At 35.7% G+C, this 18,206-nt stretch overlaps 1 protein-coding gene across 4 annotated transcripts; it reads right to left on the minus strand.

Annotated features, from left to right (window-relative positions):
- Positions 1 to 1,818: 1,818 nt before the first annotated feature.
- On the minus strand, positions 1,819 to 16,620 carry LOC149654395 (lactadherin-like). Of its 4 annotated transcripts, none has more exons than XM_089845912.1 (11): positions 16,241 to 16,620; positions 8,282 to 8,350; positions 5,234 to 5,457; positions 5,031 to 5,153; positions 4,836 to 4,974; positions 4,632 to 4,772; positions 4,395 to 4,567; positions 4,097 to 4,241; positions 3,996 to 4,043; positions 3,693 to 3,926; positions 1,819 to 2,527 (listed from the first exon to the last, which is right to left on the minus strand). In XM_089845912.1, the coding sequence occupies exons 1-11, from the start codon at positions 16,269 to 16,271 to the stop codon at positions 2,262 to 2,264; spliced, it is 1,593 nt and encodes a 530-aa protein (XP_089702038.1). In that variant the 5' UTR covers positions 16,272 to 16,620; the 3' UTR covers positions 1,819 to 2,261. The 4 variants fall into 4 exon arrangements, with proteins under 4 accessions (XP_089702038.1, XP_089702036.1, XP_089702037.1 ...); XM_089845910.1 differs by having other exon boundaries at positions 1,819 to 2,551; XM_089845911.1 differs by having other exon boundaries at positions 4,389 to 4,567.
- Between the last annotated feature and the right edge of the window lie 1,586 nt (positions 16,621 to 18,206).

Here is an 18,206-nt window from a genome sequence, read left to right on the forward strand (position 1 = left end):
GTTGTCTATAGTGTGGGTATCTTGGGTGGTTTGATTCTTTCTTACAATGGGGGTCAGTTGCATACCATTTATGGTACAGTACCTTTAATATATTATTTTTTTTTTGTATTTGTGGGACATACGCCGTTTGAGTTAGAAGAGTATTGTATTTAGGCATTTTCATGATTCCCGCTTGTTTTCTGAATTACTAAATAGACGTTTTATTGTTCGGTATTATATTCATAAATTTTTCAAAGTTAGCCTTTCGATTTAGCTCGAGCATCTCGAGCGAGAAAAATGATTTACCACTATATTAACTCCCACGCCTGACAAAAATTACAATTTCTCTTTTTCAAACTCGGAAATTGCGAAATCTGTCAACTACCGTTTTTCTTCAACGAGGATATAATATAGATTCATTTATAAATGACGTCATATGACGTAGATGCTCGTAATTGGAAGTAAATAATTATATTCTAATAAACTAAAGAAGGGTTTTTACTTCATAAAATATGTTTTATAAGTTTGTCACTGGTAACTTAGAAACTGGAGCTTGTCATGAAGTGATTGAGGTAGGTCATAGATTCGAGGTAAAGCAACGCCTGGTTAGTGGGGCGCTGTCAAAGGCTTAGTACAGACTTAATAAGACCTAGATGGAAGTCCTGCAAAATTAACCACCGAGTGTAGCCATTCAATTCTCACTTATCGTTCTCAAACTAGTTATCTCGAGCTGTAAGTCTCTCAGTAGCATTACGAAGTATATATAGTGTCATACTTATGGAAGGAACATATCTTATAAACTTATGCTTTGACTAATTGACTTTGGAATTTATATCTCTTAAAGTTTTGATGAAATGTAAGAAAACATTTATAGGGCAATTGGATTATTTACACCAATAAAAAATTTTGTTTCATTTTATAAACTTCGAATAAGCGTTAGTATTTACGTTTGTATAATTTAACTATAATTATCCGAATACGCGCTGTACATTTGTAGTAGTGTATTTTTTAATGGGCTCTCTTAAGATCTAATTACGTGTAATTATTTTTAATTGGTCAAGATAAAATAAGTAAAGAATCTAACGTGAGAGTTTCAGAGAGAGATAATAATCATAACCCTGTAATTCTTTCCCTAAGTACCAGTGGAAAGTGATGATATTTTTAATATCTGACCCTTGACCACGTGTTTAAAAATTATTTCTTGACCCCAATGACCTTGCCTAATTATAATTGTAAATTAATTATATGCATATACGAAACAAATGCGTTTATTTACAAGCCAGAAAAATTAAACACAAATAACAAAGTTTAATACATTTCTTAAAATTTTATTATTATTTTTTTATTCCTAATTTTTATTGAAGTTCATTATAATTTCTTATTTTGGCACCAGTATGAATAACTGCTTATTTTTATCTCTTTTGCAATTTTTGTGAATTTTTTTTTTAATTTTCGTTATGATTACGCGTAAAATTGAGCCATGGCAGTCAACGATAATATTATCTAATAACTCGTAAGCGCTATAACTACCAGCTGCCATTAAGCTGTCACATTTTTTCTTTCTTTCTAAATTTTAAACTTTAAAATCTTTATTATTACTTAAATTATAAGCATTTCTTAATAACTAACTAGAGAGATAAATTGTTATTTAATTTCTTTTAAGTAGCTAGGCCTATCTAATATTACTAATTATTAAGTACATAAAATCAATTATCTATTACTATATAACTTTAGAAAGCAATAGATAAATTTGCATTTCATTATCTGTCCAAGTTTTAAAAACAACATTGTATATTTTATGATAATGTAATGTAAAACTAAGAAGTGATATCTAGTTATAAGATGCCTAAGTATTCGCGCGAGGCCATAGTCCCAGTCCCCCTTTCAAAATACAAGGGGGGACGTTAAAGGAGGCCGGGCTATTTCGCTGCCTCTCCTCAGTCGGAAAATACGTAATTTTCGTCATTCGCGACGCCGCGCTGACGTGAGTTTTCAAGAACCAATGAGATGCTGGCTGGTTGTAATTTAGAGGCGGGGATTAACTCCGGACCTACTATACGTTTGGACTGGAGATAAAGCTGGAAATGTTTAGCGAATTTATACCTTCTCCCTAATAAACTAGATATCACTTCTTGGTAAAACTTTTACTGGCGTATCAAGAGCCATACTTGATAATTAATTTTGTTCTAATTTTAAATTGCACCGACGTGTGAGTGAGCTGACATTTATTTAAGTTCATTAAGTTTTTACGCGCCTTTAAATTAAGATATTGTTAGTTTTTTTTAATAAACCATAACTTCGCACAAGACGGCTGTAAAGAGTCGACTCCATCTATTGGGCATTCCGTAAGCCTTGATGTAAACGTATCGACCCTCTAGATTGTCTGGACACTCGAAATGTAATTGACTACGAAACAAAGCGTTGTTTAATCTGGATACTGTGGCGCATTTGTTACCGGTTGTGATGTTCTCCATCCTTGGTTCATTTTCGACAAATACCGTTAAACGGTCCAAGTTGAACAAGTACTCCCGGTACAAGGTGGTACGATCTGATTGAGGGAAAGGCGTGATACCTTTGAGTTTTATTTTAAACAGTGATTCTTTTAAATTGATTGAGTTTTAAGGAAAATTCAGGGTTTAGATACGTCTAGTATGGTATGGTCTATTTTTAGACAATCAGCTAGAAAACCCTGAGAAACCAGTCCAATAATTTAAATTTATGTGAATTTTACCACCCTTTAGTGAGCACAGTTCAGTCGTCAGCTAAGTATAACCATCGATAGTATGACTTAGCTTATGAAATGCGTTGAAAAACAAGACTATGGTCCATGTTTGGTAGTGATCGTACGGGGAACCCGAACCCGACCCGGGAAGTCGGGGATCCCCGGTATTTTCCAACCCGACCCGACCCGACCCGGCCAGTCAATTTTGAAGTCGGGTTTTAAAAAATTCGGGGTGGGCCCGTAGTAGAGGGTAAGTTATTATTGATGGTCGCGCTTTGTGATAGAGTAGATAGGAACTCAAATCAGATTAGGGCGAGCTTGAATATTTAATTTTTTTCTGTCTCGAGGCTTCGAAAGCCAGTAGAAAACTGATATATGTCGGCAATTTCATGGTCGTCCGTCAAACACCAATGTATTAATTGTGTGTTAAGTTGCGAGCAATTGATTTCGAAATTGAAAAAGTGGTAGAAGAGTTTCACGAGTACCTGAAACCCCATTCAGCCACTACCCAAGACAAAGGACAAGGACAATTTGAAATCTTTACAGATGGAAGTTGCGCCTGTTCAGGGACAATTAGTTACCCCAATCCCTTCCACGACGTTCTATCAGATAGCAATGATATGGCAGATTCGCCTACTATTGGATTCAGTAAAGCAGTGATAACTTGGAACTAAATTACTGAAAATAAATTTCTTGCATTACATAGTACATAGCTATTATGTATAATTATTTAGAATACGTTAATTAAGTTTATTTTATTAAAAAGGAAAACCCCGACCCGACCCGACCCGATTTTCCGGGTTTTTTTCGCAACCCGACCCGGAGCCCGACCCGACAAAAATCGCACCCCGTACGATCACTAATGTTTGGACCCTTGTGCAAAACAAACGAAGCCCTTATGGCTCCGTATTGAACTACCATAAATACCTAGTTGGTTTTAACTTTAAACCCAAGATTTTCCTTCGTACTTGTAACCGTATACTTATATTACCTTGTCCCTTTCCTTGCCAGGTGCCGACGACAACTCCGTGTACCGTCTTAATGGAAGCCAAGTCTACCATCCATATTGGATAATCCACGTAATAATTATCCAAGATGGCGCATCGTTGCAAATGATTGTCTTCATCGCCGTCAACAGCGAAGGCCGAATGACCGTATTTCCAACCAACCCAATTGTGTCGTTTATCGTTAACCCATGTCTCTTTCTTGAACGCCATGTTTTCAACTGTAAGTACATGATTTCGTTAAACATTTTGGATATGATTGGGTGGGTGTACTGTGGCTCTGTACTTACCACAAGCTGAATCTTCGTGGATTCTTAAAAATCCTGGACCGCAATCACCTGCGAAACAAGTATGTAATAGTTGTCAGACGATAAATGAAATCTGTCTTTACCTTTATGTTTGCATCCGACGATCCCTAATCTCATGCTGACACGTCCTTTCCAATTGGTCGCGTGAACCCTAACAAATCGCGCCACAAATGGCTGATTTAAATAGTGTCGCCTTTCGGTGTCCTTGTCCATATTACCGCCAAATTCCTTAATCAAACAATAGTTAATCAGACCTAAGTAACAAGATTCAACTCTAACGAGAACACTGAACCACGGAATATATCCAGAACATTCAGTATTCTTTAAGTAATTGAATGGATTCGCTTCTAAAGTAATTGGGGGAATGATAATTACCTTTACCTTTGGCTCGAGATGACTATCATCCTTGTAGACATACCATAAGACGCTGTCGTTGCTATAAGATATAGTATAGGAAGTGACCCATTGCTTGTGCTTACTGCCACCCCTTCCTTTCGTTATTATTCCCGTCACGGTCGTCGGAGGACCCAAATCCACTTGTAACCACTGGTTACCTTGAGTTTAAAAACAATAATCAACATGAGGACCCTGTGGTTCAAAAGCCTGGATCGATCTTACCGTCATTCTTCTTGGCGCACCATCCACCTTCGCTGAAGATTTGAGCGTCATCCGGTGAGCAAGTATGTTGTTTGTCCCATGGCCTGGCGCTCGATGACGTCATTGTGGCGCTGGGTGGAAGACTTATGATTTCGTTGCAACCTGAAGTCCAAACGACGTTAAGTATCTAGTCGGTATAGACTGTGTCGCAGCAATACTACTTACTTTGGCAACCAGTAATTTCCAAGCGCATGCTCGGATGATGGTGCCATTCCAGGATATGTATCCGAAGAAATCTGGCGTTGACTGGATTGTCCAAGTAACTGTGTTTAACCGTATGCGAGTCGTTGTTGCCTTTGAAGATCTTAAGATACAATTGTTAGAACTATAAGGTCTCGACTACCGTTAATTTGGGATTACCTTTCTACTTCCGTACGCGTCTGTACAATACTTCCAATGAAAGGCATCCATACTATGAGACACTAGATAAGTCAGTACCCATTCTCGACCATCTGCCCGACCTTGCGTCATGATACCCGTTACCTGTAGTTATAACTTATAGCCTTATTCGCTTGTTGAGGTTTCTTTCTTGAGTCAAATACTTATCTAAGTAATTTACTAACCTTAGAAGTGACTCCCAAGTCAATTTGTATCCATTCGAAGGCCGCTTTATGCGCCGCGCACCATGCCCTTCCGCTGCCCATGTACAATCGGGCGTGTTTCATCTGGCAACCCGGTTCCTTAACGGGGGACAGTGCTGAACTGGCGCTTATTTGCCAATCCTCGATGGCACCACTCATCATTCCCAATGGGTTACCGCATCCTTCAATCGCGTTCAAACCTGCCCCTGTCAAATAAGTTTTAAGTTACTAATCAGTATTCAAAGGATAGTGCGATCGGGGCTTTTTGCCCTCAATTATCTCAATAATATCACTACTAGATACAGATTAGTGTGAAAAGTGGACGGTTAACACCTTAAGGCGGCAGGCGCCAGTTACGTTTTAACATTCAAAACACTTGCCAAATACTATTATTTTCCCCGTCAGATCATAGGATAGAAAATTGTATTTTTGGGGGATTGGGGGACGCCTAAATTTAAAGGAAAAGGGTCACCTAAATTATTTTTGAAATTATTTTAACGGTTTATTAAAAATTTGTTGAATAAGTACTGTACTACTAGCGTTCGCAGTAAGTTACTTCGTAAATTGGTGTAATGGCTAGTTAAGATGAATGGACAATTTTGAGGACGTATTTTCCTTTAATAACATATCCCTCGCTACCAAATCAAAATACATTCCATCTTTATTACTTCCCCAATGTGAAAATTACAAGAAACGAACGTCCATTGACTGCTAAAATGTTATCATTTCTTTCCAATTGTAAGCCTTGACTTTACATACGAGTAATGTTGTACTTTGGGGGCCTTCGGGCGGAAGGTTGGGGAACAGCACCCCGTTTGTTGGCAGGCATGGTTTGTTGAAGCATGGAGGAAGGTTGAAGGAGGTATACGCCCGTGTTCCAACCCAAAATTATAGTGATTTGTTTAAGCTTTAGGCTTAATAGCAAAATACAGAATTTCGTAAAATATGTGTGGGCGAACGTGTAATTATTCCGTTTAGACCTTATAGTGATTTTTCCGGTGTGTTTGTTCCCCTTGCTTTATTGTAAGCGTAAGCTTAATTGTTAAGTATGACAACTCGTATTGCAAAACGTAATAAATCCGCTGCTTCACACCATCCAGAAATGATTTTAATTTAACATTGTCCTTTATATAGATTTTTTTTATCTAGGCAATTTGAACGTGCAACCGAGATAGACTCAATTTTTTACTCGATTGGAATTCAAGACTCGCTATTTTCGAAAATCAAAAATGATGGGATATCTGTGTAATAGGTTTATGGCGATGGGCCCCATATGCCGCCGAAGAAGAAGAGAATTCTCGCATCATTCTCTATAGCTTTTATAATCGAAAAATTCGAATGATTGCCAATAAAATAGCTTCTCTATAACAGTTAGAAGCAACCACCTGAAAGATAATCATTCTTATAACAGAGGTACCAGAAAAAGGGAAGGGAGGACGTGATAAAAGTCTTCAAAAATTTACTTCTTCTTGGGGTGTGGAAAAGTCGTGAACACTTTATTATTAACTCTTATTATACCGGCGGGTGTTGCGCTGCTTGTCTAGCTGGCAGTTTCGAAATAAGAATTCTAGTATATCAAGGTCATCCTAAATCAGGTCTTCTTCCCCCCCCCCTCCATCCCTAATCTCACTGTAATCGAGTTCATAGCTTTACCCCGTTGACCTTAACCTGAACGGTCTTGAGATGTGAAATTACCTTAATTTTTAAAAAGTGTATTTTACCGGGTAAATTCCCGATAAAATACCGGGTAAATTACCGATAAAATACCGGGTAAATTACCGATAAAATACCGGGTAAATTACCGATAAAATACCGGGTAAATTACCGATAAAATACCGGGTAAATTACCGATAAAATACCGGGTAAATTACCGATAAAATACCGGGTAAATTACCGATAAAATACCGGGTAAATTACCGATAAAATTCCGGGTAATTACCGATAAAATTCCGGGTAATTACCGATAAAATACCGGGTAAATTACCGATAAAATTCCGGGTAAATTACCGATAAAATACCGGGTAAATCACCGATAAAATTCCGGGAAAATTACCGATGAAATACCGGTAAAATTGCCGATAAAATACCGGGTAAATCACCGATAAAATTCCGGGAAAATTACCGATGAAATACCGGTAAAATTGCCGATAAAATACCGGGTAAATTACCGATTAAAATTTTGGGAAAAATAAAATTACCGGTCTGACGGTAATTTATTTTTCATCTGTAAATAGTATATTAAACCACATTGAATTGCGAGCACTTCAACGTAGCTACCCTATTAATCTTAATTTATATGAGTCTTGTGACTTTATGAAACGTCCCCAATTGTTTTTTGTTCTTTTTTTTTTTTGTCGAGAGGTATTTTTGTAAAAAAAATACCTGTAATATATCAGCGAGTTGAAGAGCCAAATATTTCACGCTATATTTTTTATTTGGTTGTAAGAAGTATTTTAAAAGGATGTAACGCTTTAGGTGTCTAAAAGATGAAATTAATGACCTGAAATTTGTTCATGTTGCCGCCACAAGACACAGCAAGCAGATAGAAAAGAAAAAAAAACCTCGTTTCCTCACACCTCAGTAAAAAACCTCAAAAAAATAAAAAAAACCCCAAAAATAGTTTTTATTTTCTTTAGAAACGTATTTTCGTTAAAATAAAATAGAAAAAACTTTTAGGTTAAATTAATGGTTGAAAAAAGTGCTTGAAATAACCGAATACCGCATAACTTCGCGGTCAAACCTCGGTTTAAAGGTGAAGCGACCAGGAAAAAAACCACCAATTTTAAAGGGGTAGTAGCTATATTTTTTTTTTGAGGATTAGGAAATGATTCGTAATTTACCAAAAATTCCCTTTTAAACTTTTGATAATGCTATGACGTCCTTAATCAAAAATAATGCGCGAGATTATAATTCACGTGCTGGTGAAAAATTTTAGTCACGAACACGTGGAGAGAGAGAAACAAACCCGAGACGTTCCGCGTTCATATTTCTTCTACTTAACTTTCTTCTATTTTGTTAACTTTAACTTACCATTTTTGGCATCGGATATGATCAGTAAACATCCTGTTAGAAGACAACCCCGTAACAGCGCCGCCATATCTGTTAAAAAGAAAATAACAATGGATCGTTATTAACCCCACAAAAAAAAAGAAAAAAAAAATGCAAAGTTTCATAGTCCAAAAGGGGTGGGCCCCCTTCTGTAATTATTTTAAGAATTTTGAGAGGTCGGATATTAGCGATGAATACTCAAATACTCTCCATGAACCTATTCTTTGATAGATCTTAAAAATCTGAAGCTTATTTTAACTATTTCCAGTTTACGTGTAGAAATTTGACGAAGTGTCCTTCCACTTTTTAGAAAATTGTCTATTTTGGGAAGATAGGGATCAACTTCAACCAGGTGCTCGGGAATGGTAACTTCCTTTGTGTTATCTAATACGGATCTTGTTGGCGGCTTGCGTAATCTATGGCAATAGCGCTCGGTATTCGCGTAACCCTCAAATTCATTACCGAAATGTAATGGGGCATGCATTACCATGGATAACCGCCAAGATCATAGCAGACGAGACAGACAAACAAGAAATCGCGTTCAACAACTTTAAAAACGTCCCGTTCTTTGTCTTAAATGTTATTTTTACACTTTAAAAAGAAATTCGTCAGCTTGGTAATGAAACTAAGGTAAATTTCTGTACATTCCCTTATTTTGAACTATAAGTTCATAAGATATGTTTGTTCCATAAGTTTGTCACTGGTTACAAACTGGTGCTTGTCATGAAGTGATATGCGTAGGTGAGACTTCATAGATTGCATAGTAAAGCGACGCCTGGTGACTTGGGCGCTGTCAAAGGCTTAGTAATGCAGACTAAATGGGAAGATGGAACTCCTGCAAAATTAACCACCGAGTGTAGCCATTCAATTCTCGCAACTAGCTCGAGTTGTAAATCTCTACCATTAGTGTCATAGTATACTTATGGGACATATCACTTATAAACTTATGTTTGAACCAAATCTACGTCACTATGCCAATCATGATTACGGATCCACGCGACATTAATCACTCGCAACACCACCTTGAAGATTGAATTGCAATTCATAAGTAAACCATGTCCCTGGGCCAATAAACCTGACCTAATGCCTATCCAATCTATATCTCAGAGAAAAATAGGCGATCTATCATAACCTATGACTTCGTTCTGACAGTTGATTTCTAATATCGAAAAGATCTCTCTCAAAATGAAAATAACTTCCTCGTGTCAATTTCTAAAGCTTCCATTTTGAGTGACGTCTTCCGTTTTTATTGGAGGAACAAAACTGGGATTTTTTTCTTCTAGGTTTTAGTTTGAGAGACAGATCATAGGAACGAGTACTATAGTTGTACTGAACTACACTAGCCTATAAACTAAATTAATTGAGTTTAAATTAAATCGTACTTATCGGAATTAAACTACAATGGAAGGCGTACAACGAGACAGAAAAGCTTCCTGATTTAAGCTTAGATACAAAACGTTTCACGAGGACCAAATTTTAGCGAAACTTCAACTAAAGTTTGTAAAAACAATGAAATTGAATACGATGTAGAATTTTGAAATGGTGTCATTTGGAATTGAATCGAACCCTTTTCTAGCTAAGCCCGATCTGCTACGTCCCTATTGCTGGTCCTATAGACCATTTCGATGTAACTAAGAGGGAAAGACACGTGGGTAAAACTTTGCCTTCCATCTCGCTTTGTGGGGCATGCGCTGTAGTCTTTTTTATCAAGAGAGTGCGCATAGACGGCAGTGTATCAACCCCCTTGTATGTTCCAATACTGAGGGTTGCTTGCCCCCTTTTTTAGATCTAAAAGGTCTATTAAATCCCATAAAACAGGAACAAAAGGAAAATATCCAACTTTTCTTTGAAAATAAATCTGGCTGGACTCCCTTTGTGAAGCAGCGACTTTAGGGGTACTGGGTCGTGTTGTTTTTATTATTATGCAACGTTTAGAGAGAGTGAGGCGCCAAAGAGTTTCGAACAAAGGTTGCTCATGGTGGCTTTAACAAAAAGTTTAATTCTCTTTTTATGATGGTTGATTCAACTGATACACGCACGACGTATTGCTATTGTAGAAGCGCAAGGCTCGGCTCCCTTGAAAATAGTTGGCCATGCAGCAGCATGTTGAATCGGTTAGATCTTGGATCTTCGTGTCAGGAATGACGATGCGTTTAAAATCTAGTATTCAGACATGAAAGGAAGGCAGGATCCTAAACCGGTATTTTTGCCTCTGACAATCCCTACTCCATCAAAATCAAATCGTTTTACGCTAGTTTTTCTTCTTTAGTATCAAAAGAAAAACCAGACGATTTTAATTTACTTTTTTAAAATTGGATTTTACTTTTTTAACCCCACCCAAGATATCTTGACCGTATTTTGAAAACTTGGCGGTCAATTTGCTACTTAAGATTCAATGGACACTTGTTGTTATACAGGGTTCATACAAAGCTGGAAAACTCGGGGAAATTAATGGATGGCAAAAACTCGAGGGAAATTTAGAATTTTTAGTAAAAATCGGGGACATTTGTGAGGTTTGAGTAAGTTTGCTCTGAAAGGTTTGCTTCAACTATAGCAAAACCACTTACGTTGTTATTACTCCATATATGGGAAAAACCTGGAAAACTCAGGGAATTACATGGTGAAGTCTCAGGGAATTTTATGGGAAAAACTCAGGGAATTATATGGGGAAAACTCAGGGAGATATATGGGGAAAAAACCTGGAAAACTCATGGAAATCGGTTTTCCGAACGTTGTGCAAACCCGGTTATAATTCTGATTGAAGTTGAAAATGAATTATCATTGAAACACAATCATCCCCGCGACAAATACCTTGTCAATCAGTTAGAACTATTTTGGACGCTTGGAGGAGGGGTCACTGGTCTCAATATTCTTATTTCCTATACTAATCTCTCTACGGGGCTGGTTTTTGTACATAAATTTAAACCAAACATATTCTGGGGCTGCGCTAGTATACTTGAACTATATACGAAAATACCAAGCCTTTATCTATATCGGTCCGCCTTTTCATAATTCCGTAACTAATTACTGAACTTAAATATAGCGGAACTCGATTTGAACCAGGGGACCACCCTGCCCAATAACGCCTTTAGTGTCAAAATATATCAATATTCATTTTAGAAAAAAAAACGTTTAAAAAATAATTAGCATTTTAAAAGGCGAAGTTTTGAAAACTTGGGAGGGGAAATTTGACGACGGCAAAAATCATTTAGTCTACCCCCAAGCTCTCAAGTTTGTAAAAGAAAGAATTCCTCTTAAACGTTTAAAATCGAATATATTTATCCAAAGAAAAAATGTTATCGCGGATCTCCCAGCGGCGATTATGATTGGTAATAATTATTTTGCAATGTTCGATTAACTCGTCGGTCGGCGAAACTTCAAAGGGGCGAAATTAAAAAAGAAATAAATCTGTCTTTTCATTGGAGCAAAACTCATTCACAAATCATTACGTTTCATTAAAACGTTATTTAGAATCGAAAGCGTATTAACTATGGAGTTCTCAAATGTCCAAAACCGTATCTTCCTTACCAAAATAAATGGAATTTTCCTCTATTGGTTTTAGAATAATTAAAATGTTCCACTGCACGTATGGGGATGTAACGTACGTCTTTAGGAACCTTTTAAACGAAATGTCATACATGTATTCTCTCAAAAGTAATTAATGTAATGATAAAATGTTTTCGGGGAATGGAATTATGGTCGAAAAGCCGAGATAAGTAAATTTTTGAAATTTATTACCAGTAAAATAAGTTATTTGAAAGGAATACGGTAATGGAACGTTGTTTTTTTTTCTTAAGCATGCCTTTAACTTTTAATTAAAAAGAAAAAATCTGATCCTTCAGTCAAGCGATAACCTCAGTCTTATCGATACTTTTTAAATCTTGGTTCTAATCAAGACATTTTTGATTAATTTATACATGATTTTATTTTTATTTATTTAATTTTTTTTTTTTTCATTATAAAATTGTTAATTTTTCTTTACTAGCACTGGTAACTAACTATAACGTTAAACTAATCTACTTCTAACTAGACGTTGTTACTCGGCGCTAAATACTCGAGTATATAGTCGAAAAAGCGTGTTATCATTGGGAAACTTTAATGTAAACCGTGTGGAATTGTTTATTATTTATCTTAAGAGGCTTATCACTTAAATCGGAGATTTCCGAGGCGGCTAGCTATTCAATGAGAGATCATTTCAATCAACACTGATTTCGGCTTAGATTATTACAAGCAATAGATAATTTGTTATTATTTCTTGAGGTTTAACAGAGATCGTCAAAGCATACGTTTATCTCAAAATGCCGGTTAAATTCAAACAAGCTTAGTAGTTAGTAGTCATACTTATATTTATCGGTTTACTTAAACAACTTGATTCGTAAATAAGAAAACACGCGCCTTCTCTCTAAATATAGTAATAGACCTTTTAATAGCTCGTTACGAGAGGCTAATTAGCGCCTAAAGCTTTAATTACACGACATGGAAGCCCCTTTAGGACATCCCCTTTTATAATTTAAAGATATCTTCCGGCGTGTAATATCAGAAGAGGATAATTGAAGAAGGATGACACTCTGTATCCTCTTAATACTTTAGTTGAATGTAACGTGATCCTTTTCAGGCGAGGGAACCCTTTTTGTTTGCTCTCCAGTTCATCAAACTTCAGATGGGCATGGCACCGTGATGGGGTGAATTCTATAACTGTTTGTTTGTACTAAATCCTCTGCAATCAACCCGGCACAAACCTGGATTGCCTTGACTCGGGACAAAAATCCACAAGCGCATGCGCCTTGGAAAATAGTTTCATGAGGGAACTATTTATCGAGTATTTAATACGGTTTAGTAACCTTGCTCCAAATGTAAAATGATGTTGGGAAGATTCATGTTAAAGGCCGCTTTGTGGTGGTACACTTCTCTCAAAGAGAAGTATTATATACTTCTATTAATTTGCATTTTAAAAACAATATAATCGCTACTAATCTTAGCTCTTTTTTCTTTTTGGTGTCTAAAATATTATTAACGGATTGTGAATTTAAGTTTGCATATTTTTTGTTAATGTAATTTACCCGCCCGAATAATCTAAAGTATAGTACCATTTCTTCAAAGATCCCAGATTAGGGCAAAGAATTAAGATTAGGAAAAGGGCCCAAAAGAAAACATTTGTTTTCATTATGTCCGAATGAGGTTTTGCACGATGACGGGTTAAGAATTAAAAGAATAAGGTCAGGGAACTTCAGGTGTCATTTGGCATCCTAGGAATGCATACAGATAATTGGAATAATTGTGTAGCACATATATCCCATGTGGTTAATTTCAATACGGGTGTTGTGGGCCGGACTTAAGAAATATCCTTCACGCCTCATAATTCTGACGTCTGTCTAACTGTGGTTTCTTTGGTTAATTAGTTGCAAACTGAGAATATTCAACAAGGCAGCGAGATAAATTATTCGCCAGGTAATAACATAAGTTCATTACATAGTTTCCATAAGTTTGTCACTGGTTACAAACTGGAGCTTGTCATGAAGTGAGTGACGTAGGTCATAGATTCGAGGTAAAGCTGCATACGCCAGGTGAGGTGCTGCTGTCAATGGCTTAGTAATGCAGACTAAATAGGAAGATGGACTGTAAAAGAAACCACCGAGTGTAGTCAATTCTCGTTTGACGTTCTCGCTAGAACTAGCTCTTAGTAAGTTTCTAGCATTACGAAGTAGTGGTAGTGTCGTCATTTTTATGGAAGGAACATATCATATAAACTTACGGTCATACACAATGATTAGTTTAGCTCTTCCCTCAAAATCCGCCCAGATACGTTGAGTGAAAATGCTTGGTTACACAATTATTCCTATTAGGTGTATATGTATTCCTGGACTTAACTTATTCTGGCTAACTTTGTAACAAGGCGAGACAATTTGTTTTGGAGTTTTCTTTACGTCTCTCGAGGATTTAAATGGGATTTTGGCTTATTTCCTTTCTTGAAATGGATATGGGGTTAAATACCAATGGACATTCGATGTACAGGATTTTGCAAGTTGAATTTATTAAACGTATCATATAATTAGCCGAAATATTGATTGAGAAATACCCTGGATTTTATATTGAGGAGAGGAAAATACTTAATATTCGCGTTATCAAAATTGTAAAACTAATTACTTTAAAATTGTTTTGAATTTATAATACAATACATCTGCCGCATGTATATAAGTGAGTAAGTGAGGGGTCAAACATTTGCTATAAAAAAGGGTTGTCATAGGTCGCGGAATACCACTGTTAACAGTCAGGGAATTTAAAAATGGGCCCAAAATTAAAAAATAAACAAAATTTGGAAAATAGAAAAGTTGATTTATAAAAATATATAGTTATCATTGGCAACATACTCTAAAGATCAGGGAAAAATCTCGGGATATAGTTTGGGAAAATCACGGGATATAGTCAGGGAAAATCACGGGAAATAATCAGGGGAGAATCGTGGGAAATAGTCAGGGAAAATCACAGGCAATAGTCAGGGAAAATTACGGGAAATAGTTAGGGAAAATTACGGGAAATAGTCAGGGAAAATTACGGGAAATAGTCAGGGAAAATTACGGGAAATAGTCAGGGAAAATTACGGGAAATAGTCAGGGAAAATTACGGGAAATAGTCATGGAAAATCACGGGAAATAGTCAGGGAAAAATCACGGGAAATAGGGAAAACCTATTGGAATGTAAATATGAAAATTATTTCAATTTTAACAACCCCTTATGCTTTCATTTTAATACATGACTTAAACTTTTTAAGAAAAATTGAAGGGTGTTAAGGCAAGTCTCCGACACCATGTATTCAACAGTGACTGTTCTTTCTGTTAATCACTTTCTGGTCTATAATTTCCATACTAATCAGGGCTGTAGCCTTAATCGTTTCAACCTTGGATTGATTCTCTGTCTAAATATAAAACACAAATAACGGTTATACCTTACGGGACTATGGCATCACCTTTCCAATATGATAATGGGTTTTTCCTTTCGTACTTTACCGGTAAAATACTTTTTAAAACTTTTATGGGCATCAACGTTTTTTAAAAATGTCTGATAAGGAAAACTAAAATGCTAGAAAATAGATAGACCTTTCCAACCATTCGCTCGAGCGACTGGCCTATTAAAGCTGTTTACTACTTTTTCTCATCGACGCGCGATACTGTTGAAGGCAAGAAACAATATCGCTAGCAATTTTAATCGAAAAAGCCTATCAGGGATGGATTAATTAATGAAATAAAAAATAATAAATAAATAAATAAAAAAAATTCGAAAAAGTGTTAAAAAAAATCAAAGTTAGATTAGGGATCCACAAGCCGCGCCGAGTCTTTGGCGCCATAATGTTTTGTTACAATTTTTTTTTTTTTCGTATCTTCTCTCTCATTTTTCCGTATTTTTTTTTCTTCGGGGTGACAAAAATATTGATAAAAATCCCTAATTTTTGCAACTCGGCTCATGTTTCGGAAATCCGGCGTCAGTATCCCATTTTTTTCAACCAAATTTTTTTAAACCCAAATTAAAACTGACAGTTTTCAAGTTTGAATTTCTTTTTTTTTTTTTTTAATTTTTATTTTAAGAAAATAATAATTTTAAATTAGCAAGCTGTGTGATAAAACCCCGCGCTTTGATGCAATCATAAGTAATATAACCCATTTATAAGTGTGAAAATGTTTTAAATTTTTCATCATAGCTAATTAAACCGAAAATATTTATAAATTTAATAATATATTGTTTTATGATCCATATTGCTAAATGTAATTAACAATACATTTAGCAATATGGATCATAAATGTAATTAACAATAATTAGTCTTTAACTATTAGTAAACAATGTACTGAACATAATTAACGATAATTAGTAGTTTTTAACTGTTTTTGCAGTTTATTCGTGGTACACAAATTTAAATTAATCAAAATTAGATTAAATTAATATACTTACATAATTCCGGTCGCCAAACGTTCCCAAACATAAAAACAACCGTTAAAATAAAATTAAATCCAGAGCTTATAATCCTAGCTCGTTCTCAGTTCACAACACCGTTTAAAAATCTCAATCAACAATCTCTTGGAATTCGTAGTCATTTTGCGTGCCACATTGGTCGAAGTATGTTTTTTTTTTAATTTTAATATATTATTTAATCCAATTCGGACAACACAACGTTACTATCTTAGGGACGGGTAGGTAGATCCTGGGGTCTCTCTCTCTCTCTGGGCTCGGGGTCAGAGTATTTGAGCTAACACCACCATCTCGATGAGGTCCATCCTCCGAGTGCATGAAGATCCCATCGTCTCCGAAACTTTTAAATCTCTCTTCTCTTGGAGTTCTCAATCTCTTCTCTCGAGAACCGAGCTCGCGGAATTTTCCAAAAACCGTTTTGGCGCGCTTTCTTTCGCTCTGGTACAGGTTCTCACGTGACGTATTTATACTCCTTTTTATCGCGGTAAAATAAACGCACGTGCGATTACCTGTATATATATATATATATATATATATATATATATATATATATATATATATATATATATATATATATATATATATATATATATATATATATATATATATATATATATATATATATATATATATATATATATATATATATATATATATATATATATATATATATATAAATTATTATATCACGTGGCCTGATTTCCCGCTATATTGAATGAATATAGTAACCTATTGAATATGGTTTATAATGCTGGTCAGTTTCTCGTTATAGGCCTAGTATTCGGTTTGAAAATCAGCAAAAACACTTACTTTGGAAGTGTTTAAATTAACCACCCCTCGGCAAAAGTTAAGTCTTTAAACGTTTAAAGCGCCTTAATTAGACTAACTTTAATTAGACCAAACTTACAACTTCGAAACAAAACTCATTCGTTAATTTAGCTTATTTATTAAAGTAGAAAGGCTTTAATTTCGTAAGGGCGATAGGTGAACCAAATTTTAATTTTACAAATTAAGTTTTGAATTGGTATTCTTTTTCGTTTTTTTTTTTCATTTTGAATTCAATCATGGCTTCTTTATTACTATATTGTTAATAAAAAAGGAATAAAAGTCTGAGGTTTCATATACTTTCATTTCTACTTTAATAATAACTAAATATCGTATGATAATTAAGCTGCTGAGATGGTGGTGTGAGATTAGTTTCGTCACGTTTTAACTAAATCGGCCCCTTTCGCGATCTTATACTCTTAAGGGAGGAGTCCTTCTAAAGAACAACCCCGTTTAGTTTATGGCCAAGCGAAAGAAAATTAATGTTAATAAGCGTAAATTTCGGGAAGGTATAGGAATTATAGGCGACGTGTGTATGTGTGTACGTAATTGTCCGGGCGGTATACATTTTCCTTCGAAACGTTTTAGTAAATGGTTAAACCAAGAAGCGATATCTAGTTTACTAGGGAGAAGGTATAAATTCGCGCCACATTTCTAGCTTTATCTCCAGCCCAAACATAGATCCGGAGTTAATCCCCGCCGCCTCTAAATTACAACATCCAGCATCTCATTGGTTCTTGAAAACTCACGTCAGCCCGACGCGAATGACGAAAATTACGTATTTTCCGACTGAGGAGAGGCGAAATAGCCCGGTCTCCTTTTATGCCCCCCCCCCTTGTATTTTGAAAGGGGGACTGGGACTATGGTGCGCGAATACTTAGGCACCTTAAACCTTCTTCCTAAAAAAAAAAACTATATATCACTTCTTGGTTAAACCTAAAATACTTATATATGAGATTTTATTTTCAAGTTTTCAAAAAACGAAGTCCACCCTTTTCAGTTTGCGTAGCGAATTGGCCACAGTTCCACCAAGGAGTGTGTAATAAATGGAGTGCATTCTGAGAAATTTGAACGTATCACGTGGTAAAACACGTGGTAGACTTCTTATTTTTTAATGTTAAAA

Source organism: Phalangium opilio, unplaced genomic scaffold (genome assembly GCF_054372755.1).
Source record: "Phalangium opilio isolate 3A_F unplaced genomic scaffold, DU_Popi_V2 ptg000079l_1, whole genome shotgun sequence".
NCBI classification, from domain to species: Eukaryota; Metazoa; Arthropoda; class Arachnida; order Opiliones; family Phalangiidae; genus Phalangium; species Phalangium opilio.

What these genes read in the sequence shown, in the direction of transcription:
- LOC149654395 (XM_089845909.1), bottom strand. Translation starts at nt 16,271, where the DNA reads ATGTTTGGGAACGTTTGGCGACCGGAATTAT. An exon ending in CGTTTGGCGACCGGAATTAT is followed by an intron (nt 8,351 to 16,240) that starts GTAAGTATATTA and finishes TCTTTTTAACAG; the next exon opens with ATATGGCGGCGCTGTTACGG. An exon ending in ACGCGTACGGAAGTAGAAAG is followed by an intron (nt 4,975 to 5,030) that starts GTAATCCCAAAT and finishes TTGTATCTTAAG; the next exon opens with ATCTTCAAAGGCAACAACGA.